Genomic DNA, 24,158 nt, shown 5'->3' on the forward strand with positions numbered 1-24,158 from the left:
AGGGGGCCCAGGCCAACGTAGGGAGACCAAGTAGGAGTCCAGGGCGCGAGCAGATGGCAGCTTGGACCAGTGTGGGTTCAGTGGAGGTGGCAACAAGAGGTGGGAGTCTACTCGATGCCCAACTGCCTTCTATCACCCTACGTTGAATTTATTTGTATACTTGACTCTGCCCATATACCCCTAGAGGGCAAAGGATGTCTAACTCATCATTAATAATCAGTCCTTGCCACTGGCCCAGCACCAGTGGAAGTACCCAGGAGTGAATAAATGAACAGCTGCAGTCATACTGTTTCTTTGCCCCTTAACCCTCTATGGCTCCCTATTATGTGGGAAATGATCGAACAAGGCTCTTCTTCCCAAGCCTTTTCTTACACAGTCCCCTCCTCCAGGAGAGGCAAGGGCCCACACTGAGCACACTCAAAGGGGAGTCAGGCGTGCTAAGCGCCCTGCACATAAGGGAGCTTGCCTTGGGGATTTGTCTTGTTTTTCCATCTGTACCAGGGACCCAGCACCATGTGACCCATAGGGACATGAGGAGCCTCATCTGATTGGTACAAACCTTGAGTCCCTGCCAGGAAAGTAATTTTCCCAGCCCTGAGAGTGGCAGGCCCCGAGGGCAGGAGATGCCTACTGCCCAAAGAAAACCTCACCCATGGGTGTGTCTTACAGGCCCAGGCAAGAAGGAATGTGGGCCAGGATGAGAGGTGATAATCAGGCCCCTGGACTTGTTCTGCCCTCAGAGTTTCAGGACCTTCGGGTCTGGCGAGGCCAATCTTGGGAACTACGGTCCTATGATGCAACAGAGGAAGCCTCCTTGTCCCATCAACATCTTCCCCAGACTCTTTTTTTTTTTTTTAGTTCTAAACCCAGACTCCTTAATAGAATTAAGCTAAGCATTATTCCCTGGGATGATAAAAGGTTGGGGCGGGGAGGGGTGGGTGGCATGGAGGGACCAGGCTAGGAAAGAGGAAGAAACGAAGGAAATGCCATAGGGTTGGGGCACAGGATCCACAGGCCTGGTCTCAGGGCCCAAAGAATCTGGTCAGGGCACGTGCCTGTGAGGAATGTCCTTGGAACCCATTCTAGCCCATGTTTGAGTTCCAAAGGGGAACATCTGATTGGCTGGGCTTCTTGGAGGACAAGGGTCTGAACTTCTAGCTTTTTTAACTAGACTCCAGAATCTCCCCCAATTTCCAGGGCTGGGCAGAGGAGGTTCACCAGAAGAAAGTCAGAGAATGCATACTGGACAGCCAAACTTGGCCAGTGCCCATTACAAACATGAATGCACCCCCAGGGCATCACTTTTCTGGGTGAAGCATGGCCTTCTTGCCCTGAAGAACAACGTGAATCTGTCGAAGCCTCCCTGCTTGGGTGACCCTGGATCACTAAATGCCTTCCCGTTGGAGGGTATAGCTTGGCTTTGCTTGGGGGGGTGGTGTAGGACATGGGAAGTGTCTTAGAGAGAGAGCAGACTCCAGTGGTTTGCACATGGCAAGACCCCCACCCTCAGCAATGGCAATGATGTGTCAGGTAGGCCAGAATGGCTGGTGATGGGGCCCCAGATCCCATTCCCCAGTTCGTTAGGCAACCTCTGGAATCCCCTGAGGGCTAGTCCACGGAGTCTTTCCCATCCCCCAAACCTTAGTGACAACACCCACTCTCCAGCCACACCTCAGCCTCCTCCCTTGATGGCTTAGAATCACTGAGCCTGTGCGGGCAGAGGCAGAGGCCAGGAAGGATCTCTGATGCCCGAGAAGTCCCCACTGCCGGCTGCGAGGCAAAAAACAGCCAACTTTTACAACATACCCCAACCTCCCCGTCCCTGATAGATAGAAGAGTCTGCAGAGGGAGAGAGAAAGGCCAGCATGGAGGGAGGATGGGGCCAGGAAGGATCTGGGTGTGGTGGACGGATGTAAGCGGAAGGTGAGGGCAACCTCAGTCAACTTCAAGGTTTTGCCTCCAGGGTGGGAGGTGGTGTGGGCCTTTAGCCCGCCAGGAGTGGCCTCAGGGATCACTCTGGAGGGGTGGTTCAGTGGGTATTGTGATGCCATAGGTGGGGCCAGGTGAGAGTCCCAGTGGATTCAATTTTCTCCTCTACCCTCCTCCCCATGGGGCTCTGAGCAGACTTGCTTGGCTGCACCTGCAGACGGGCATTCTGAGGGACCTCCAATGCCCCACCATGCCTCCTCCCCACAACGGGGCTTCTACCATCACCCTTGACCCCCTCCCTCCTTCCCTCCAGCCCCGTGAGCTGAATTCATCCTCAGATTAGTGAGATTCTCCCAGGGTACGAGGAAGAGACATGGCTTTTGTTGATGGTGGCACACCCTATTTGCAGGGGGTGCTGAGTATTTCCCCAATCCACTGTCCACCGTCCCCTCCGTGAGCCAGGCCAAGGGTGGGGCCCCAACAGCATCTGGTCGGGGAGGGCAGGAGGTCACCGAATGTGTTCCCCAGGCTCCCCGGCAAGGTTGGATGCTACCTGAAGCTCACAGCTCTTGCTGGGGCATCCTCTTCTCCAGTTACAGCTGCTCTCCGTCCAGGGACAGCCCCTGCCTCTGGCTCTTCAGGCGTAGGCCTGCTGATGCCTCCTCCTCTGCTTCACATCTCTTGTTCAGTTCTCTGAATTCTTCCGATTCCTGGCTTCCAAAAAAAATCCCTTTATTAAACTCTCCCGAATGACTCACTGGTTTCCTGCCTGGAACTTACTAGCATCTTACCCCCAGTCAGTCTGGGTGTCTGCAGGATCCCGCCTCCCACTGGGGAATCCAAAGGGGGCCAGATACACCTCCTCCCCACCCCCCAGCCAGCTGGGGTTTCCGGGTCTGGGGCAAGAGGCGAAGAGCTTAGTGGAGGGGTCGAGAACTCATTTGCAAGAGCGGTGGCCAGTGGCAGCGATGGGGGTGTCCAAGGGCAGCAGACACAGTGAAGACAGTTTGCCAACTGTAACAGCCCCACCAGGCCACTCCTGGGACCCGCTCTGCTGCTTGCCTCCCCCCAGCACCCTGGCTCCTGCCCGTTTTCTGGACCTAGTTCTCCATCCTTCTGATCAGCTCCATAGTCCTCTTTATCCTGTCAATGCATCTCTTTTGTACCTAATTTTGGCTAGAGTCCATTTCTGTTGCTGTCATTGAAGGGTTCGCTTTCAGAATTCAAAGGGAAGTGAGGTGTCCCTGGGACTCTTCCCAGCAGGTGTTCAGCTCTCCGGTCCCTAGAAGACTGAGATGAACAGCAGTTCTCATAGAAAACAAATCTGTAGGGATCGAGTCCCACATCGGGCTCCCTGCTCGGCGGGGAGTCTGCTTCTCCCTCTGACCCTCCTCCCTCTCATGCTCTCTGTCTCTCATTCTCTCTGTCTCAAATAAATAAATAAAATCTTAAAAAAAAAAGATTTTATTTATTTATTTGACAGAGAGAGACACAGCGAGAGAGGGAACACAAGCACGGAGAGTGGGAGGGAGAAGCAGGCTTCACGCTGGGCAGGGAGCCCGACGTGGGGCTCGATCCCAGGACCCTGGGATCATGACCTGAGCCGAAGGCAGACGCTTAACGACGGAGCCACCCAGGCGCCCTGGGTGGATTCTTTATTGTTCCCATGACATAAGAGCTCCAGTTACCTTTTGTTCCTGCCACCTGCACCTTGAATTTCTGCTTCTCAGGGGAGAGGATCTGATTGGCTAATCGAATACTAAGCATCTGCATTGATCAGGGGTGTCATGCAAGCCTCTTCCCTTTCCCCTGGAAGAGTTAACGCCCTACTTGTCTAGCCTACCCGCCAATTCTCCAGTTAGATCTGGCCAAAAAGTGCCCATGTGAATGAATGAATGAATGAATGAATGAGTGAATAGGGTATTCTCTCGTCCTCCTGATCAGACTGAATCACACCCTCACCAGCTCAGCAGCTGCATCTTGAAATAATAAATAAATGCTCTCTGAATTCAACAGGGACTTGAATAAGCTTTGCTTCAGCAAAGGGATTGGGTCTTATTTATATACTATCTTCCTCGGTGCCCAGCATAATGGTTTACCTACAGTAGGGGTCCAGTAAATGCTCTTTGAATCCAGTAGAGAGCATTTATGGATCACGTAGTGAATGTCGGATACCATGCCTGGCCCAGAGGGAAGTAGCACTTTCGGAGCACTTTTTTTTTTTTTTTTAAAGACTTTATTTATTTATTCATGAGAGAGAGAGAGGCAGAGGGAGAAGCAGGCTCCCAAGGAGCAGGGAGCCCGATGCGGGACTCGATCCCAGGACCCTGAGATCATGACCTGAGCCGAAGGCAGACGCTTAACCATCTGAGCCACCCAGGCACCCTGGAGCACTTATTTTAAGCAGGGACTGTGCTAGCCGCATTTAACCTCACAACCCTCTGGGTAGGCACTATGACTACCCCCATTCTACAGATGAGAAATATGAGGCACCAACAGGCCACATAACTTGTCTAAGTAGTAGAGCTATGGTTCTAGCCAGGCAGTCCAGCCCCAGAGCAGCAATGCTTAACTGCTTTACCAGCTCATCAAGATAATAACTTCTGGAATTAAAAGAGGCATTCTCATGCAGCCATATCGATTTTTTAAAAAACCTATTGTAAATTAATCTCTCCAACTGATGCCATATGGTCACACCCCACCCACCCGTTGGGGAGATGGGGCTCGGGGTGAAGGGAGGATGCCAATTCACACATGACTTGGAAAATAAAAAGCTGTGGGGCGCCTGGGTGGCTCAGTCGTTGAGCGTCTGCCTTTGGCTCAGGTCATGATCCCAGGGTCCTGGGATGGAGTCCCACATCAGGCTCCCTGCTCGGCGGGAAGCCTGCTTCTCCCTCTCACACTCCCCCTGCTTGTGTTCCCTCTCTCGCTGTCTCTCTCTCTGTCAAAATAAATAAATAAAACCTTTAAAAAAATAAAAATAAAAATAAAAAGCTGTAAGCTCGATCACGGTGTTTGTCAGGCCAAATGAAAACATGCTGTACCCTTCCACGGAGAGGACTGGCAGCTGTGAGGCCCGAAAGCAGGGTTGTGCAATCTCTGGGCACATTTGTGACGTGGCACCAGAGTGACAGCATACCGCACTCCTGCCCAAGAGCCACAAGGTCTGGGCCAGGCCCTCCCTGGGAAACAGTGGCGGGGACACCGGCCCAGTCACACTGGGGTGAGGTTTGCATAGTAGGAGCCCCCAGGGGGCTGGCCACCCTTTCAGTCCGATTTGGTCTCTACAAAGACACTTCCCACATCCTGCAGGGCGAGGCCTGCCCCCCCTCTCCCCCCCGGCCCCCGTCATCTGAAAGGAACCAGGTACCTCCAGGCTCCCTAGGCCCCCAGTTCAGGCAGGTCATATGTTGGGGGGATTGGCTTCAAATTCCAACCGGGATGGGAATCCCGGCAGAGGCTCATTTCATTGCACTAAATGCTCCATGTGACCGCCTCAGTGGGTGGCAACCTTAGGTACTTATTAAAACCCAGGCTCCCTGGCCCATCTTACACCTAAGAAATCGGAATGGGGGCTAGGAAGGGGGAAATGGGACCGTGATGTGGCACTCTCGACCTCTCCAAGTGATTTAGAGAGCAACCAGGTTGCAAGTCAGGCAGATGAATGAGACACACAGTCTCTGTTCTCTTCTCTCCAAAGTGACCTTAGAACATCCCCTTACACACTGGCCCACCCTTGACCCCCATCAGGGTCATTGTTCCAGTTGTCCCCTCTGACAGGGATGCAGCTCTCCGTGCGAGGTCTCCTCACTTGGGCTCACCCAACAGCATTCTGTCGGAGCCACTGTGATTTTTCCATTCAGTAATGAGCTCTCCTTAGCAGTCTGGAGGCGCCATGTTACCCCAACACCGAGAACCCAGTGCCTACATAGGCATTCACTCTGTAGGTGGCTATTGAGTGAATACAGGCAGTGGACACATACACACGAAGGGCGGGGACTCTCTAGGTGGCGGAGGAAACCCTGTCACAGCTAAGCCAAGAAGAGTCAAAAACCAAGAGCTCAAGGAGGTGGACCAGGCCAGACCCCAGGAACCTTGCCCTGCCCCCACTTCCCATGGCCACCCCACCCCTAACCTCCGCCAAACCACTTTCCCCTGCAGCCCAATTAGAACCAAGTCCCATCCTCCAAACACACCACCTGACACTTGGAGCCAGAAGTGTCTAGATAAATTTATTGTCATTCAAAGATTTCATAGAAACGGGAATGTAGCAACTGGGTCCGGGGAGCGTGACAAGTAAAAAACTGCAGGTTGTGTACACGTGGCCGTATTTACATCGGGCGCAGGCTCCCCCGCATCAGGCACAGCAGCTGCACTTGTCCGATGCGCCTTTGCAGATGCAGCCCTGGGCGCACTTGGCACAGCCCGCGGGACAGCAGGAGCAGCAGCCTGGGGCAGGAAGGCCACAGGGTCAGAGCAGACATGGCCAGGGACCCCCCTTCCTAAGAGCAGGCCAGCCCAGGCCTTGCCCCCAGCCTCGGCGGACCCTGGCTTGATGGCAGGCTGTCTCTCGACAACTGAGTCCTACCCACTGGGAGAAGGCTGCCCTGCCCCCATCGGATTCCAGCCCAGGGCAGAATGCCTGGCGACACAGTGACAGGGCGTCCAGGGACAATGTAGGCCCCCCCCCCCCAGAACCATACATCTTGATAGAAAGTCCTCAAGATCAGAGAGGGGGTGCCCCCTGCCTAGCAGCTCCCGGGGGGGGGGGGGACGGAAGCTCTGGGCTGTCCCCACAGGAAAGGGCTACAGCAGGTCAGAGAAAACACACACGGTCACCAAGCTCATGTACATCAGGTGTTCAGGACACTGGAGGGTTCAGAAGGCTGCATCAGGAGGCAGGAAACCTAGATCTGGGCCTCAGTCTTCCTATTCTAGGATGAGGCTGGAACTCAGATCACCTACATGCTCTTTCGGCTCCAATTCTGAGGCAGGGGCTCAGGGCAGGGGATGCAGAGAGGCTGGGTCACGGGCCTGCTCCCGCCTGCCGAGCTCTGGGCTCCCCCCCCACGCCCACCCAGTCCGGTCCCCAGATCCCCACGGAACACCCCACCACACTCACTCTTCTTGCAGGAGGTGCATTTGCACTCTTTGCATTTGCAGGAACCGGCGCACGTGCAGGAGCCACCTGCAAGGGAGAGAAGGAGGAGCAGGGAGCAGGAGAGTGATGTGGGAGCCACAGCAGTGGGCCAACAAGCTGCCCCAATCTCCAGCCTCCTGTCACTGCCCAGCCCTGGGAGCCCTTTTCTCACCCAGGGCAGGTCATTAAGGGAAGCCCCACTTTCTTCTGATGCTAGGAAAGGTAGGTCCCTTCCAGATTTGACTGCACAAGGAGGGTCCCAGGCTCCAGGCTCAGCCCAAGCAGGCCGGGTTGGGGGCCAGGGCCCTAGCTCTTGAACCCCGAGGATACAATGTCCCCACCTGCCATCAAGTCCCAGGCCAGCAGCCCCCGACCAACAGGGGACCTCGACGTGACCGCCGTACCCTCAACTCTGAACTCGAGGCACGGAAATGCTCTCCGGAGCTTGGCCAGGGACAACGCACAGCACGTGCTGACTCCGGGAGTCTCCTCCAGCTCCAGCTCCAAACCCCCGTCCCTCTAACCCCGAGGACACGCGCTCCGGGCCTGGGAAGCGTGCCCCCCTAAGGCTCAGAGCAGGGGGTTCCTTACCGGTGGAGCAAGAGCAGTTGGGGTCCATTTCGAGTCGAGTCGAGGACGGAGGTCCAAAGCAGGCGGCACGGAGAGACACGGCTGCCGGCTGGAGGCGTGGTGGAGCCCCAGCGCCGCGGGCTCACTTTATAGGCGGAGCGGGCGACCCGGGCGCAAAGGCCCCGCCCCCGCCCTTGCACCCGCCCCGCCGAGAGCGCGCGGCGCGCGGCGGCCTTGGCCGAGCTGTGTGCACCCGGCCGGGCCGGGCGCACGAGTCCCCGAGGGCAACTGCGCCCGCTGCGCACCGCGCCGAGTCCCAGCCTCCCTGCCCGGCCCCTGTCGGCTCCCCGAGGTCGGCAGCCGCCCCTGTTCCCGGGTGTTCCGAGAACCCAGTGCCTGCGTCCTCGCCGCCTTCACCACCCCGGGCCCCGTGCACGTGTCCCCGGGGTCGCCCTTTCCTGGAGCCCGTGTGCAGCCCCGGCCTTTCCCTCACGACCTGGGCCTGGGGAGGGGGGCCGGGTGGAGGGTGGGTGTGCAGAGAGACCTGAGAGAGTAGTGTGCAGAGCACGGGCGGTGGATGTGCCCTTTGCCTCCTTTGGCCTGTCTTCTCCGGGTCCCCACATAGGGGCTGGGCTTTCAGGCCCTTTTATGATGTACACCGTGTGGCGGACACAGACCTCTGCGTCTTAACATTCTGCATGCCCGAACGGTTATATGCGCGCGATTGTGCGGGCCTTCTTTGCATTAAAACTAGTGCTCCCCACTCCAGGAGGTTCCCAAAGGGTAAGATACCCAGAAAGGAGGAACCCTTTTAGGGGACAGGGAGACCTGGCTTTAAATAACAAAATAAGAAAGTGGTTATTTCCCTTTCAATATTCCAAGAATTACATAGCATTTAGTGACCTCCTCTTCGTCCTCCTCCGCTCCCCGCCAGGCATTGCCTGTCTAGGTCCCTATTTTGGGCCCTCCGCTGCAGCTCAGACAACAACGCGGTGAGCTCAGGCTTGGGGTTCCCTTCCTTTCCTTCTCCCCACCAAGGCAGAAGGGATGTGTGGGCACGTTTGTCCTGGTGCTCCTTTGCCTAAACTTTCTAGGGACTCTCCTCAGCCCTGCCCATTCACCCCACTCAGGGTGGAGGTTCCCAAGGCATGGATGCTACCCACCCCCCTCCCCGCCAAGGGATCTTTTTAGATGATAGGCCAACCTGGCATCAAATAACAAAGCAAGATAAGTGGTTCTGTCCCTTTCAGTATTCCTGAGAACTACATAGCATGTAGTCTGTTCTGAGTGTCGCTTATCACTCGGTTCTTTGAACCCCAACAGCAATCCTAAAGGGGGTACATTAGTTATGAGCCAGTTTCCCAAAGTACACACAGTGCAAGGAGCTATTTGACTTTGCTTAACCTCTCTGGAAATTGGCACAATCACTTCAGCCCCTGCATGTTCACTCTCTCATGGTTCCTGTACAGATCAAATGACTTAAAGGATGGGAAAGACTCTTGTGTCTATCCAAATGCTGTGGCAGCCTCCTGTCCTGAGGGGCTTATTGCTGGTCATCCACACTCCCCCCTGTCCCGGGTCAGCAAACTTCCAATCCCATCTCTCGCCTCCAACCCAGAGTAATGCTTCCGGGCCTTTCCCTGGAGCTTGCTGGGAACTAGTAGTCTCTCTCCTCAAATCTCAGTGTGAATAGAATAGTTACCATAATGGCCACTGTTTATTAAGCCCTAGTTAGAAGCCAGGCCACTATTTCATTTAATTTCCCACATTGCAAAGTAATCTCCTTTTTACACATGAAGAAATGGAGGCTCGGCAAGTACCAACAACTTGCCTAGGTCAGATGGCCAGGAAGTGGAAAAGTCGGCTGTGAACACACCAAAGCCCACGCCCTGGACACACACTGCCTTCTGAAATCCCCTTTTTACACCAGGCACCTGCCGGCAAGCCAGGTCCTGACTCCGGACCACATGACTCCCTTTTCCCTTTGATCCGACATCAAGTAGCATTTCCCTCCACAAATAGCCAGGGGGACTAACCGTTGGCATTAATTACAAGTCACTCAGGGCCTCACTCCTGCCTAATAAACACCACCACGCCCTCCAAGGCGCAGAATCGGCCATCACCGTGCACAGGCAGCCGTGAAGTATTTCAGCTGGAACCAGTTCTCAGGTACCCTCCTTCTTGCTGGGAAATGGCTGAGCACCAGCCAAACCCGATGGATCCCCTATGGGGATGTTGAGGACAGTGCTACTCAAGGTGGTCCACACAGCTTGTGAATTGTTTCTAGTGCTCAATGCACACCCTCAATGAATAAATGCGTACTTTGCAATTTTTAAATTTTGTTCCTCATATACTTATTGAAATTTGTTGAATCAAACCTGGGGTTTGGGGCACCTGGGTGGCTCAGTCATTGGGTGTCTGCCTTCGGCTCGGATCATGATCCCGGGGTCCTGGGATCGAGCCCCGCATCAGGCTCCCTGCTTGGCGGGAAGCTTGCTTCTCCCTCTCCCACTCCCCCTGCTTGTGTTCCCTCTCAAAAAAAACTGGGTTTTGCATATTATGCCTGTTAAATTTTTTCTTAGCAATTTATTTCGCTAAAGTTTAAATCTGTGTTAGAGAATAAAAATTGGTCCCTCAAGTGTTTTAGAAGCAAGCCCTGTATAGAAGTCTTAAAAGTGTGGAATTGGATTTCATCCCAAGTACTTTTTAAGATTTTAAGTAATCTCTACACCCAGCGTGGGACTTGAACTTAGAACCTGGAGATCAAGAGTTGCACACTCCGACTGAGCCGGCCAGGTGCCTCTCGTCTTGAGTATTTCTGAAGCCTAACATTGCTGAGGACCTAAGTTTGGCAGGGAATCCTGAGAGTAAAATAGAAGTTGAGAAGTTCTAGATCAACACTTCCAAGGAGAAGAGAGGGCAACTGTGTCGGCCCCATACCCTTACGTCATCCTGATACATTCATCTTCAGCCAAGAAAACTGATGGAGAGGTCACCGGACTTGCATAAGGCAGTTTATTAGGGGCCAATCCTTGAGTCCAGAACCCAGGTCTCTGTACCAGGTCCAATGCCCACCCCAGCCACGATGGGTTTGGAGTCCTTATTTCTAAAGCACGCAAAGGAAAACAGCCAGCATAAATTCAACAGTTTTTATTATAACTCATGTACTTCATAGAGACAGGAATGTAGCAAACGGGTCAGAGTTGTACCCAAAACAAAAAGCACCAAAACAAAAAACAAAACTGCAGGTGTGTACACGTGGCCGTATTTACATCGGGCGCAGGCTCCCCCGCATCAGGCACAGCAGCTGCACTTGTCCGATGCGCCTTTGCAGATGCAGCCCTGGGCGCACTTGGCACAGCCCGCGGGACAGCAGGAGCAGCAGCCTGGGGCAGGAAGGCCACAGGGTCAGAACAGACATGGCCAGGGACCCCCCTTCCTAAGAGCAGGCCAGCCCAGGCCTTGCCCCCAGCCTCGGCGGACCCTGGCTTGATGGCAGGCTGTCTCTCGACAACTGAGTCCTACCCACTGGGAGAAGGCTGTCCTGCCCCCCATCTGATTCCAGCCCAGGGCAGAATGCCTGGCGACACAGTGACAGGGCGTCCAGGGACAATGTAGGGCCCCCCCCCCCCAGAACCATACATCTTGATAGAAAGTCCTCAAGATCAGAGAGGGGGTGCCCCCTGCCTAGCAGCTCCCGGGGGGGGGGGGGGACGGAAGCTCTGGGCTGTCCCCACAGGAAAGGGCTACAGCAGGTCAGAGAAACCACACACGGTCACCAAGCTCATGTACATCAGGTGTTCAGGACACTGGAGGGTTCAGAAGGCTGCATCAGGAGGCAGGAGACCTAGATCTGGGCCTCAGTCTTCCTATTCTAGGATGAGGCTGGAACTCAGATCACCTACATGCTCTTTCGGCTCCAATTCTGAGGCAGGGGCTCAGGGCAGGGGATGCAGAGAGGCTGGGTCACGGGCCTGCTCCCGCCTGCCGAGCTCTGGGCTCCCCCCCCCCCCCCGCCCACCCAGTCCGGTCCCCAGATCCCCACGGAACACCCCACCACACTCACTCTTCTTGCAGGAGGTGCATTTGCACTCCTTGCATTTGCAGGAGCCGGCGCACGTGCAGGAGCCACCTGCAAGGGAGAGAAGGAGGAGCAAGGAGCAGGAGAGTGATGTGGGAGCCACAGCAGTCGGCCAACAAGCTGCCCCAATCTCCAGTCTCCTGTCACTGCCCAGCTCTGGGAGCCCTTTTCTCACCCAGGGCAGATCATTAAGGGAAGCCCCACTTTCTTCTGATGCTAGGAAAGGTAGGTCCCTTCCAGATTTGACTGCACAAGGAGGGTCCCAGGCTCCAGGCTCCAGGCTCAGCCCAAGCAGGCCGGGTTGGGGGCCAGGGCCCTAGCTCTTGAACCCCGAGGATACAATGTCCCCACCTGCCATCAAGTCCCAGGCCAGCAGTCCCCGACCAACAGGGGACCTCGACGTGACCGCAGTACCCTCAACTCTGAACTCGAGGCACGGAAATGCTCTCCGGAGCTTGGCCAGGGACAACGCACAGCACGTGCTGACTCCGGGAGTCTCCTCCAGCTCCAGCTCCAGCTCCAAACCCCCGCCCCTCTAACCCCGAGGACACGCGCTCCGGGCCTGGGAAGCGTGCCCCCCTAAGGCTCAGAGCAGGGGGTTCCTTACCGGTGGAGCAAGAGCAGTTGGGGTCCATTTCGAGTCGAGTCGAGTCGAGTCGAGTCGAGTCGAGTCGAGTCGAGTCGAGTCGAGGACGGAGGTCCAAAGCAGGCGACACGGAGAGACACGGCTGCCGGCTGGAGGCGTGGTGGAGCCCCAGCGCCGCGGGCTCACTTTATAGGCGGACCGGGCGGCCCGGGCGCAAAGGCCCCGCCCCGCCCTTGCACCCGCCCCGCCGAGAGCGCGCGGCGCGCGGCGGCCTTGGCCGAGCTGTGTGCACCTGGCCGGGCCGGGCGCACGAGTCCCCGAGGGCGACCGCGCCCGCTGCGCACCGCGCCGAGTCCCAGCCTCCCTGCCCGGCCCCTGTCGGCTCCCCGAGGTCGGCAGCCGCCCCTGTTCCCGGGTGTTCCGAGAACCCAGTGCCTGCGTCCTCGCCGCCTTCCCCACCCCGGGCCCCGTGCACGTGTCCCCGGGGTCGCCCTTTCCTGGAGCCCGTGTGCAGCCTCGGCCTCTCCCTCACGACCTGGGCCTGGGGAGGGGGGCCGGGTGGAGGGTGGGTGTGCAGAGAGACCTGAGAGAGTAGTGTGCAGAGCACGGGCGGTGGATGTGCCCTTTGCCTCCTTTGGCCTGTCTTCTCCGGGTCCCCACATAGGGGCTGGGCTTTCAGGCCCTTTTATGATGTACACCGTGTGGCGGACACAGACCTCTGCGTCTTAACATTCTGCATGCCCGAACGGTTATATGCGCGCGATTGTGCGGGCCTTCTTTGCATTAAAACTAGTGCTCCCCCCAGCCTGCCGGGGCACCCCACTCCCAGCGGTTTCCAGAGGGTGAGATGGGTATCTCCCCTCAAAGATGCTAGGGAGACCTGGCTCTAAATAACAAAGAAAAGTAGTTATTTCCGTGTCAACATGCTGAGAATTAAGTAGCATTTAGTATGTGCCAGGCCATATTATATTCACTTTTGATTTGTGTACCCTCACAAAGACCCCAAAAGGGAATTACTATTACTTTTGAGCACTTTTTCTTAGTGGATAACTACAACACAGAAGTCTAAGTTACTTGGCCAAGGTCCCACAGCTAGGAAGTAAAACTCTGATGAATCCCGTCAACTTTCTAAGGGAAAGAGAAGGTCCATGATAAGCCTGACTTTGGCCTGGGAATGTCTACACTTCTCCACTGCATGAAACCTTTCCAAGAAGAGTAGGTGGCCACATCAACCATGAGTAACAAAAAAAGTGATCCATAAGTCCAGGATATATATTTATAAATTCTTATACACTGGATATGCTTTTGTGGCTATTTTCTATGTCTAGAATAAGACTGATTCTCATTTTCAGTAAGGATAAAAAGTTTACTTTTCATATAAAGAAAATATGAATCATTTCAAAGTATAATGTTAAAATATGGTGTAGGTGGTAAAACAATTGGTGGGTGTCTTTTGGTATCTGATATAAGGCACAGAACATCTTCCTTGTGGCTTTATACCTGTAATGGGGATCACAATTGTGTGGCGGAGATTGAATGATGCTCTCTGGCCTATAGGTCATGTTCTTATGTGGTTGATAAAGACCACACAGGAAACATAACTGGGCACCCCAGCCTGGGCTTATTTGTCTGGAGGGAAATAAATACCCCTTATGCTACACATAATAATAATAAAGTAATAGCTAGCACCCCAGGCCTGGCTTATTTGTCTGGAGATAAACAAATACGCCTTATGCTATGTATAATAATAATAAAGTAATAGCTAATATTAATAGACCACTCATCACGTGTCTGACACTGTTCTAAGTTCTTCACACGTATTAATTCACTCAGTTCTTTGAGACAGATACCTTTTTTACCCTTTTTAGAGCAGAGGAAGCTAAGCCAGGGAGGCTTATGTCACACAGCTGTAAGCGACACGGGTGGGATTTGCACGCACGTGGGCTGACTGCAGCATCATGGCCTCACCCACCATCCCGCTCCACGACTTCACGTGAAAGGTGAGGACACTGAATGCCTGGCACAGAGGCAGCGTGGGAAGAGCACTGAGTTGGCAGTTAGATCCTCTGCATAGCTCTGTGACCTCTCTGGGCTTCCGTTTCCTATCTCTCAAGCGGGGGCACAATTGGTCCATCTCCAAAGGCTCTTCCACCTTTGAATAGTGAGAAGCAATATTTAGCACCTAGTGACATCATCATCAGCCAGCTATGGACAGGGCATGAGGCCAGCTTTATAGGTTCAGACCCCTGACTAGGAGCTGTGTGACCTCGGGCGGGTTGCTTAACCTCTCTGAAGACAGCACAATTGCTCCAGCCCCTGCATGTTCACTCTCTCACTGATTCCTGCGGACCAAATGACGTGAAGGATGGTAAGGATTTTTGTGTCTGTCCAAACGCTGTGGCTGCATCTTGTCCCTGGAGACATCGTGCAGGAGGTACCCACCCTCCCCCTAGCATCATGTCAGCAGATTTCCAACCCCATCCTTAACCTCCAACCCAGAGTAATGCTTTCTAACTAATGACCCTATCCCCAAGAGCTTATTGGGATCCAATAGTATTCTGTCTCCACCAATGTCGGACATAATGACCACTGTTTATTAAACCCTGGCCAGGAGCCAGGACAGTCATTTAATCCCCATATAGAGATAGAATCTCTTTTCTACACAGGAAGAAATGGAAGCTCAGTGAGGATGAGCAGCTTGTCCAAGCTACTTGTTGCAAAGTTGGATGTGAACCCAGACTGCCTGACACCAAAGCCCACGCCCTGGACACACACTGCCTTCTGAAATCCCCTTTTTACACCAGGCACCTGCCGGCAGGCCGGGTCCTGACTCCGGACCACGTGACTCCCTTTTCCCTTTGATCCAACATCAAGTAGCATTTCCCTCCACAAATAGCCAGGGGGACTAACCGTTGGCATTAATTACAAGTCACTCAGGGCCTCACTCCTGCCTAATAAACACCACCACACCCTCCAAAGCACAGAATCGGCCATCACCGTGCACGGGCCGCCGTGAAGTATTCCATCTGAAACCAGTTCTCAGGTACCCTCCCTCTTGCTGGGATATGGCTGGACACTTCCCTCCAATTCCCTAGTCCCTGTGTTGGTTTCAAGTTGCCAAGGACAACTGGATTCTGGAGGGACAGATTCCAGCCTGACCAAGGGAGGAACTTCCAAAGATTCAGAGCCAAGTCACACCAGGGAGCTCTCGGGGGTACAGAGTGTCCCGTCAGTGGCGCAATGGCAGGGAGCAGGCCAAGTGCCCTGTGGGGAGGGATATCCAGGACAGTGCTCCTCAAGGTGTGTGGTCCATGACACTGGGGCATTTGTGAATTCTCTCTCTAGTGCTCAGTGGACACCTTCAGTGAACATATATATGTGCAGCGCTTTATTAAAATCTCTAATTCTACTTGTTCTTCATATATTCATTGAAATTATGTATGCTCAATCTAAAAACATGGGCTTTATATTGTTCTTTTATGGCATTTTCATGAAATTAATATATATTTTTTACCAAGGTTTAGTTTGGGATGGATACAAAGTAAAAATCACGCCTTTACCACAGGTATTTTTTTTAGAAGCCCCAGGCAGGATTCGAAGGTGACTACCTCCTGTAGTCATTTTCAAGCCTGGAATCCATGAGGAACTGAGGTTGGGCAGAGAAACCACAGAGCATAAGAAAAGTCTGGATTGACAGGGCACCTGCCTGGCTCAGTCTGTAGAGCATGTGACTCTTGACCTCTGGGTCATGAGTTCAGGCCCCACACTGGGAATAGACATTATTTAAAAAGTAAAATTGGCACTAGAACAGAGGGCCCCCAGGCCTTTATATCCTCTGGCATAATGCCCTTCCATTTTACAGAAGGTGAAGCTCTGTGAAGTCACCCGGCTTGCCTTAAGGCACTCAGTTTCTAGAGAATTAACATTTGTGTCCAGAAAACAGGTTTCTGCAATTCCCGTCGAATTCCCCACCCTAGCCCCGGTAGGCACGCAAAGAAAAACAGAGCGAGAATAAAAGTCGACAACTTTTATTATAATTCACGCATTTTATAGGAAAAACAAAAAAGAAACAAGGAATGTAGCAAACGGGTCAGAGTTGTACCCAAAACAAAAAGCACCAAAAAACAAAAAACAAAACTGCAGGTGTGTACACGTGGCCGTATTTACATCGGGCGCAGGCTCCCCCGCATCAGGCACAGCAGCTGCACTTGTCCGATGCGCCTTTGCAGATGCAGCCCTGGGCGCACTTGGCACAGCCCGCGGGACAGCAGGAGCAGCAGCCTGGGGCAGGGAAGGGGAGGGCAGCGATGAGCGCTGGGCACACAGGATTAAGGATTCGGGTGGTCCGGGACAGGGAGCGCTGTGGAGGCAGCACGTTCCCTCCCCCAGCTGAAGGATTCCCCTCGGGGTATAGAGGGTAGGGGTGGGTAGGGGGTGTAGGAGCAAAGATTTCACTCACTCTTCTTGCAGGAGGTGCATCTGCACTCTTTGCATTTGCAGGAGCCGGCGCACGTGCAGGAGCCACCTGCAAGGAGCAAGGCAAGCGGTGACAACTGTCCCTGGACCCGAACGCGGGAATGCGTGCGGGTTCCCACAACCAACCCCTGGGAACCGGGGCCCAGCTATGAAGTCCGACCCCTTATCGGCAGAAGCGGGGGGTGGGCTGGGGTGGGTGCCTCGATGAACCTAGAGAGAGGTGCACCAAAAAGCTTTGGGAAACAGCAGTTAGCAGCCCCGAAACTAAGTGGCCAGGAAGAGAAGGGGCATCAGAGATCGCTTCTCTAGCTCTGAACGGACGCGCGGCCCCGGCCCGGATCTCCTTACCGGGGGTGCAGGAGCAGTTGGGATCCATAGCGAGAAGAAGCGGTGGTGGAGTCCGGCGACAGCGGTCCGAGAACGAGCTGGCACTTCGGGGAGGCGTGGCGCAGCGCGGCGGGCCGGGCCGCCTTTATAGCGGGAAGGAGCCGGGATGAGTGCAAAAGCCCGCCCCGCCGGCCGCCGCCTGCACACGTCCCGCGCCGCCTCACCCGCGGCCGCGCGGCGCACGGCGCTGTGCACACGGCCGCCAGCCCGGGTTCCCAGAAGCCGCCTCCGTGAGCCCCGGGCCACCCCGCACGAGGGAGGGCCGCGTGCAGAGCGCGGACGCCGCGTGCCTGGTGGCCGGGCTGTGTGCCCACGGCCCCTGCCCTCCTGGTCTGTGCTTGAACTCGTTTGTCTCGGAACGGGGACTGGGACGGGGATGGGGGCGGGGGGGAATAAGCTGGGAGAGGGTGGGGAACGGGTCTTGGACAGAAAAATCGGTTGGAAGTGCGGACAGATTACAAAAACCTCTTTGTACCTGTCAAGGCTTAATAATTTTTTTTCCCTAAATTTTTATTTATTCATTTGAGACACAGGGATACAGAGAGAGAGAGAGCATGAGGAGGGAGAGGGGCAGGCTCCCCGCTGAGCAGGGAGCCCGATGCGGGGCTCGATCCCAGGACCCCGGGATCAGGACCTGAGCCAAAGGCAGACGCTTAACTGACTGAGCCACCCAGGCGCCCCAAGGCTTAATAATTTTAACAGCATAGCAAGCCCATGGGGTGGATGGTTATGGAAAACATACCTATCCAGGGTATATGGAGTGCTTTATTGTGTGATTGTGTGTTATTGTATGTTATCTGCCGGCTCTCATTTAATCCTGTAATAACTGTTAAAAAGAAAATCACAGGCCTGGGGCGCCTGGGTGGCTCAGTCGTTAAGCGTCTGCCTTCGGCTCAGGTCATGATCCCAGGGTCCTGGGATCGAGCCCCACGTCGGGCTCCCTGCTCTGCAGGAAGCCTGCTTCTCCCTCTCCCACTCCCCCTGCTTGTGTTCCTGCTCTCACTATGTCTCTCTCTGTCAAATAAATAAATAAAATCTTCCAAAAAAAAAAAAAAAAAATCACAGGCCCAAAATGGTGTCACTTAGACCAAGTCACCAAAGTGGGCTTAATACCTAACCTAACTGCAGTTTCAACCTCCCCCAGAAATGTAAGTCTTAGGGGTCAATCAGGAATTTTCGGATCAGCACGCAGGAGGCAATCTGTCACCAGGGTCCTATTTCCCAAAGGAAGATGAAGTGATCCACCTAATAAGACCCCTGCCCTTCCACCTAAGGGAAGGTGACCTTGCCTACAACAATCCTTTCCTTTTCCCTTGCTCCTAACTTCTTGCCCCACTCTCTTTCCTATAAAAACCTTCCACTTTGTACAACTCCTCAGAGCTCCCCTCCACTTACAGATGGGATGCTGCCTGATTCATGAATCATGCAATAAAGCCAATTAGATCTTCAAATTTACTAATTTTTGTTTTTATTTTATTAAAATATTTTATTTATATATTTGACAGAGAGCAGGAGAGAGAGCGAGAGAAAGCACAAGCAGGGGGAGCAGCAGAGGGAGAGGGAGAAGCAGGCTCCCCACCGAGCAGGGAGCCTGATGCGGGGCTCGAGCTAAGGACCCCGGGATCAGGACCTGAGCCAAAGGCAGACGCTTAACTGACTGAGCCACCCAGGCGCCCCTGAATTTTGTTTTTAAACACAACCTTGTGAGGTAAGGACTATCTCTTAGTCTTATTTTAAAGAGGAAGAAATGGCAGCCCAGAGAGGTTAAGTAACTTGCCCAACGTCACAGAGCTAGTGCATAGCAAAGCCTGGTGATTCAAATCAAAGCATCCAGCAGATATTAAGGATATAGATCATCATGGTAGACATCACCAACAGGGGAGAGTAAGGATCAATAAACCAAGAGCCGGGGCTCCTGGGTGGCTCAGTCGTTAAGCGGCTGCCTTCAGCTCAGGTCATGATCCCGGGGTCCTGGAATCAAGCCCCGCATCAGGCTCCCTGCTCGGCGGCAAGCCTGCTTCTTCCTCTCCCACTCCCCCTGCTTGTGTTCCCTCTCTCGCTGTGTCTCTCTCTGTCAAATAAATAAAATCTTAAAAAAAAAAAAAAAGAAAGAAAGAAACTAAGAGCCTGGTGTCAGGAAACTCAGAGTCATGGGGGCAGCCCCATGGGCGCATAGGGAAAAGTGACACCAGGGTCCTGGCTAGGATGGAGGTTGCCTTCGGGGACGGGGGAGCAGAGAGGGGGAAAGTCAGTCCAGTCTGGACGGAGGTGGGCCAGTGAGGTAAGGAGGGTGAGATTCAAGGAGTTGTATTCCAGCCTGCAGTTGGGAAGTCGGCATTGCCCTGGAACATTTAGAAGGGAAAAGCCCACAAGAACTTTCTATCCCCGTGTAGCGGACGGGAAGAGTGGAGGTAGCATCCAATTTCCTCTCTGAGGGGGCACACCCTGCTTCACCCTGTGGGTCTGGCCGCTGGGTAACGGATCTTAGATCATCATCCTTGGAATGCCCAGAGTGTGTCATCAGAGGAGTCAGCAACCTTTGGTTGCTGGAAGTTTCTGGGAAGCTTTAGGGAATGCCAGTTGCTGCAGCAGGGACTTAAGTGAGGAGGCAGGCGAGGACAGGCTGTTCTCGTAGCATGTATTGTAAGGTCCTGTGGAAATGTCTTCAATGTCTCAAACATCACTTCCTCGGGAACCCGTCCTGAACCCCGTGCTCGGTCAGGATGTCCATGGAGCCTGCTGGTAAACATCCTGTCCTTCTCCTTCCTGGCACTTTCCATGTCTGTAATATGTAGGAACGTGTGTGATTCTCGGATTGATGTCTGTGTCCCTCCCCATTCCAGCACGCTGCTGAAAACAAGAATGGTCATTGCCCCCAGAATGTGGCTCTTCCCAGGGCACAGGGCCAAGTCTGCAGTAGGTACTAATAAATATTTGTCAGATGAGCTATCCCCTTAATGTCCCCTCCTTCCCCAGTCCCCGCCTTACATTAGGGCCAATTACAAAATGAAAGTAAACTTTTTTTCCACTGCCCTGGGACCTGTGTGCTCACTCCAATAAAAACACCAAGCAGGGCGGGAGAGTTCTGCCATCAGAAGGACTAAATTCTAACGGTCACTGCCATTCACTCGCTGAGTGACCTGGGTGCAGTTGCATGCCAGGGCCCCCCCCGAGCCTCCGTTTACCCATCCTGTCAAATGATCCAATTGTACTAGAACTCGAGGGTCACCTGCAAACTTTCTCTGATTTTAGAGCCAAGGTCTCGGAGGTCTCCCTGTGTCCAGCAGCCTTGTGGACTAGTGCACTCAGGGTCTCCTCTTGGGGCAGCGGGCGGATTTTGTTGTTGTTGTTGTTGTTATTTACACTGACACACACATTATATGCCAAAGTCCTGGTTTCCAATCAGGGGGTCACTGGTCCACTCGAGAAACAATCCAACTCTATGAAGAGACAACAGGGCTTGTTTTTGCCCCAAAAGTCTTGAATCTAGCCTTGGGTCTGGGCCATCCATGTTGGCAGTAAAATTTGCTTGCTGCCTTCAATCATTGTGGGATGGGGAGGGATGACCAATCATCAAAGGGGGACCTGGCCCTAGTCTTGCTCATTGACATGCCCCTGAAAACCTCACTGTGCTTGGGATGGAGCTGGAGAGGAAGGACCTTCCAATGTCTGCATCCCTAGCATGGTAGAGGGTGAGGGACATGAAGCCAAGCAGCATTAGATGAGGAAAAATACCACACTGCTAATCTGATGGGAATCATCAGTGTGAGGCAGTGATGTGGCCCTGGATTGCATTAATAGAAGTATGTTATCTAGAATGAAGAAGGTGAATTTTCACTCTCCTTTTAATTTTCACTCTGATGCCCAACCATCCATTCATCCTTCCCCTATGGTAGTACCATTAGTTCTCCTTTGTAGAATTTCTCCTCCCTACTCTTGGTTCATATATGGTTTGTATGGTAGAGACCCTATCTCTGGGATCCCAGGCCATTCTGCTTCCCTGGCCACAGGGATTGGCTCTGATGGGTTCACCCAGCCACGAACCAAAGAGAATCACTGAAACTTTTGCTGGGAATGCTGGGAAAATGAAGTTACTCTTTCCATCTACACTTGAACCTGAGAGGAGGTGAAGCTGAGTTTCTAAAGCCTTTTGTCTCTAGGAGAAGAGCCTGAAAATAAAACCGTGACAGAGGAAATGGAGACCGACCTCACTGGAGCACCTGGACCCAGCCATCCCTGAAGCTGTTGTGAGTGAATCATTTCCTTTTTAGTGAAATCATTCTGGATGAAGTCCTACCTGGCACCATGGGCCAGACCATCCTGAGGTTTGTCTTCATGTCAGGCTTCAAATGTCCAGGAGATGGTTGATCCCAATGGTCCTAAGACTCAAAGCCCCATCTCGTGAACAACAGTTCAGAGGGGTGGACAGGTTCATTCTGGAAGAAAAGTTACCTTCGAATATTTGCACAGTGGATGCTCTGATTGTCTACAACTGTGTGACAAACGACCTGAAACTTGGTGGCTTAAACAACCACCATTTTATTGTCTCTGGTTTTGGGGGTCAGGAATTCCAACAGAGTTCGTTCGGGTCATTCTTTTGTTCTGTGCATCATCGACTGAGGTCACTGGGTGGCATTCGGTTGGTGAATGCGCTGGACTGGAAGATCTAAGACAGCTTCACGCACATATCTTGTGCCCTGGCAGGGATGGATGGCTGGAGGGCTGAGCTCAGCTGAAGCTGGTGACCAGAGCTCCCACATGTGGCCTCTTCAGCATGGCAGCCTCTGGGCAGTGAGGCTCCTCCCATTCAGCTCAGAGCTCCAAAGGTGCGAGGACCGAGAGTCAGGCATGGTAGCTGCGAGTCTCTCAAGGGGAAACAATGACGGCCCTATGTCTTGATGGGAGGAGTCAGTGACTTGGCAGGCATCTCTAATCTTCAGACTAGTTCTGGGGAATAACATATATAATATATATTACTATATTATATATAATATAATATTATATTATATATTAATATAATTATTAATATAATAACATAATATATTAATAATATACATTATTATATGTTATAAATATTATTAATATCGATAGTATTACTATAAATACAATATTAGTATATTATTAATATTAATGATATATAATATGTTATATATATATACACTTGCTATATTGCTATTTTTTTTTTTTTTGAGAGAGAGCACACAGCAGGGAGTGGAGAGAAAGGCAGAAGGAGAGGGAGACAGAGAGTCTTAAGCAGGCTCCACACTCAGCATGGAACCTGACTCGGGGCTCGATCTCACGACCCTGAGATCATGACCTGACCCAAAATCAAGAGTCAGATCCTTAACCCACTGAGCCACCCAGGCGCCCCACGGGGAATATCGAGCACCTGCTATGTACCAGGCCTGGTGCTAAGGACATCCTGAATTTATCTCACTTAGACAGCTCAACGAGGCAGACACTGCTTTTTTTTTTTTTTTTTTTTTTTACAGATTTTATTTATTTGACAGAGAGAGACACAGGGAGAGAGGGAACACAAGCAGAGAGAGTGGGAGAGGGAGAAGCAGGCTTCCCACAGAGCAGGGAGCCCGATGCGGGGCTCGATCCCAGGACCCTGGGACCATGACCTGAGCTGAAGGCAGACGCTTAACGACTGAGCCACCCAGGCACCCCCAGACACTGCTTTTTATAGACGAGACCCTGGAGGTTCATGGCCTGCTCAGGGGCACAGATGTAAACGGCAGCACTGGGATTTGAACCCAGGACTTTCTGACTCCACACTTAGTGTTCATGCCATGCCGAAAAGAGGAAATTAGGCTTGTCCTCTGTGGTCCCAAGGGCAGAACCTGGCCAAGGATGGGGCTGCAGGGATAAAGGTTCTGCTCTAGATGGGAAAGGCCTTTCTTGCAATTCGAGCTGGCCATGACCGAAAGGGACCCACTTGGAAGATAGTTTCCTGTCACCTGTCACCTCACAGAAACAGAGGCTGGTGATTCCAGCATCAGATAGGGGGGTAGAGAGAGGTTAGGTCCCTTCTTCTCAGGGAGCCTAGGATTCCACAGTTCCTGTCCCAGGTATCATCTGTGTGATCTTAATCTTTCTTTTCTTTCTACTGACCCTGACTTCATTTTGGAGGTGTCTTAGTTATCTAATGCTGCATAACAAATTTAGCAGCTAAGACAACACACAAGTATTATGTCGTGGTTTCTGTGGATCAGGAAGGCAGGCAAGGCTTAGCAAGGCCCTCGGGCTCAGGTTCCCTCATGGTCAGCAAGCAGGGCATCAGCCAGGGCCACAGTCATCCCCAGAGTGAGCTGGGACAGGATCGGCTTCCAAGCTCCCTCATGGGGTTGTTGGCAGGATTTGGGTCCTCGGGGGCTACTGTCCTGAGGCCTTGGTTCCTCATAGGCTGTTAGCTAGAGGTCTCCCTTGGCTCCTGGCCACATGGGCCTTTCCCTAGAGCATCCCACAACAGGACAGTGAGCAAACAAGAGAGAGTGCCAACAGCAAAGTGCGATCAGATGGAAGTCATGGTCATTTTAACACAGAGTGACATCCTGTTGCTTTTGTAGTGTTGTATTTGTGAGAAGGAGTCACTAGGTCCAGGCCACACTCAAGGGGAGGGGATGCACAGGGACATGAGGAGTGGAGTATAGCATCATGGCGTCACGGCATGACAGAGTAATGGAATATGGCATCATGGCATGGCGGAGGCCATCTTAAAAGTCTGGCTACCCCGGGTGAAGACGGTGGGGTGCCTTCTGCCTTCAGGCCCTTTGCGCAGGCTGCTTTCTTTGCCTAAAATGCTCTCTCCACCCCTGTCCCTTTCATTTTGTTGGGTCTCAGCTTAGAGGTCACTGCCTCAGAAAAGCCTTCCCGGACCCCAAAATACCAGCGTGTCTCTGTTATCTGCAAATGCACGTCTTCTCTGTGGCAGTTATTACAGTGACAGGTACGAGTGATAAAGCAGCTAACATTCACGTCCTCGA

General features: G+C 53.1%; 3 protein-coding genes across 3 annotated transcripts; all 3 read right to left on the reverse strand.

The window, feature by feature from the left end:
* Positions 1 to 6,142: 6,142 nt before the first annotated feature.
* On the reverse strand, positions 6,143 to 7,812 carry LOC135362839 (metallothionein-1). The gene is made up of 3 exons (XM_064581162.1): positions 7,661 to 7,812; positions 7,052 to 7,117; positions 6,143 to 6,378 (listed from the first exon to the last, which is right to left on the reverse strand). Exons 1-3 carry the CDS (start codon positions 7,686 to 7,688, stop codon positions 6,287 to 6,289), a joined length of 186 nt encoding a protein of 61 aa, XP_064437232.1. The 5' UTR covers positions 7,689 to 7,812; the 3' UTR covers positions 6,143 to 6,286.
* A 2,962-nt stretch (positions 7,813 to 10,774) lies between these two features.
* On the reverse strand, positions 10,775 to 12,493 carry LOC135362840 (metallothionein-1). Its single transcript, XM_064581163.1, has 4 exons — positions 12,387 to 12,493; positions 12,328 to 12,356; positions 11,706 to 11,771; positions 10,775 to 11,025 (listed from the first exon to the last, which is right to left on the reverse strand). The coding sequence occupies exons 2-4, from the start codon at positions 12,353 to 12,355 to the stop codon at positions 10,934 to 10,936; spliced, it is 186 nt and encodes a 61-aa protein (XP_064437233.1). The 5' UTR covers position 12,356; positions 12,387 to 12,493; the 3' UTR covers positions 10,775 to 10,933.
* Positions 12,494 to 16,318: 3,825 nt separating this feature from the next.
* On the reverse strand, positions 16,319 to 17,286 carry LOC123855445 (metallothionein-2). The gene is made up of 3 exons (XM_045891090.3): positions 17,131 to 17,286; positions 16,766 to 16,831; positions 16,319 to 16,587 (listed from the first exon to the last, which is right to left on the reverse strand). Exons 1-3 carry the CDS (start codon positions 17,156 to 17,158, stop codon positions 16,496 to 16,498), a joined length of 186 nt encoding a protein of 61 aa, XP_045747046.1. The 5' UTR covers positions 17,159 to 17,286; the 3' UTR covers positions 16,319 to 16,495.
* Between the last annotated feature and the right edge of the window lie 6,872 nt (positions 17,287 to 24,158).

This window comes from Mirounga angustirostris, unplaced genomic scaffold (assembly GCF_029215605.1).
Source record: "Mirounga angustirostris isolate CCGP_5_RB_7025 unplaced genomic scaffold, mMirAng1.0.hap1 SCAF_16, whole genome shotgun sequence".
Lineage (NCBI taxonomy): Eukaryota > Metazoa > Chordata > Mammalia > Carnivora > Phocidae > Mirounga > Mirounga angustirostris.

Coding starts and splice junctions, on each gene's coding strand:
- LOC135362840 (XM_064581163.1), bottom strand. CDS start 12,355: ATGGACCCCAACTGCTCTTGCTCCACCG. Junction 11,772..12,327: donor CAACTGCTCTTGCTCCACCG/GTAAGGAACCCC, acceptor TCTCCCTTGCAG/GTGGCTCCTGCACGTGCGCC. Junction 11,026..11,705: donor ATGCACCTCCTGCAAGAAGA/GTGAGTGTGGTG, acceptor TTCCTGCCCCAG/GCTGCTGCTCCTGCTGTCCC.
- LOC123855445 (XM_045891090.3), bottom strand. CDS start 17,158: ATGGATCCCAACTGCTCCTGCACCCCCG. Junction 16,832..17,130: donor CAACTGCTCCTGCACCCCCG/GTAAGGAGATCC, acceptor TGCTCCTTGCAG/GTGGCTCCTGCACGTGCGCC. Junction 16,588..16,765: donor ATGCACCTCCTGCAAGAAGA/GTGAGTGAAATC, acceptor TCCCTGCCCCAG/GCTGCTGCTCCTGCTGTCCC.
- LOC135362839 (XM_064581162.1), bottom strand. CDS start 7,688: ATGGACCCCAACTGCTCTTGCTCCACCG. Junction 7,118..7,660: donor CAACTGCTCTTGCTCCACCG/GTAAGGAACCCC, acceptor TCTCCCTTGCAG/GTGGCTCCTGCACGTGCGCC. Junction 6,379..7,051: donor ATGCACCTCCTGCAAGAAGA/GTGAGTGTGGTG, acceptor TTCCTGCCCCAG/GCTGCTGCTCCTGCTGTCCC.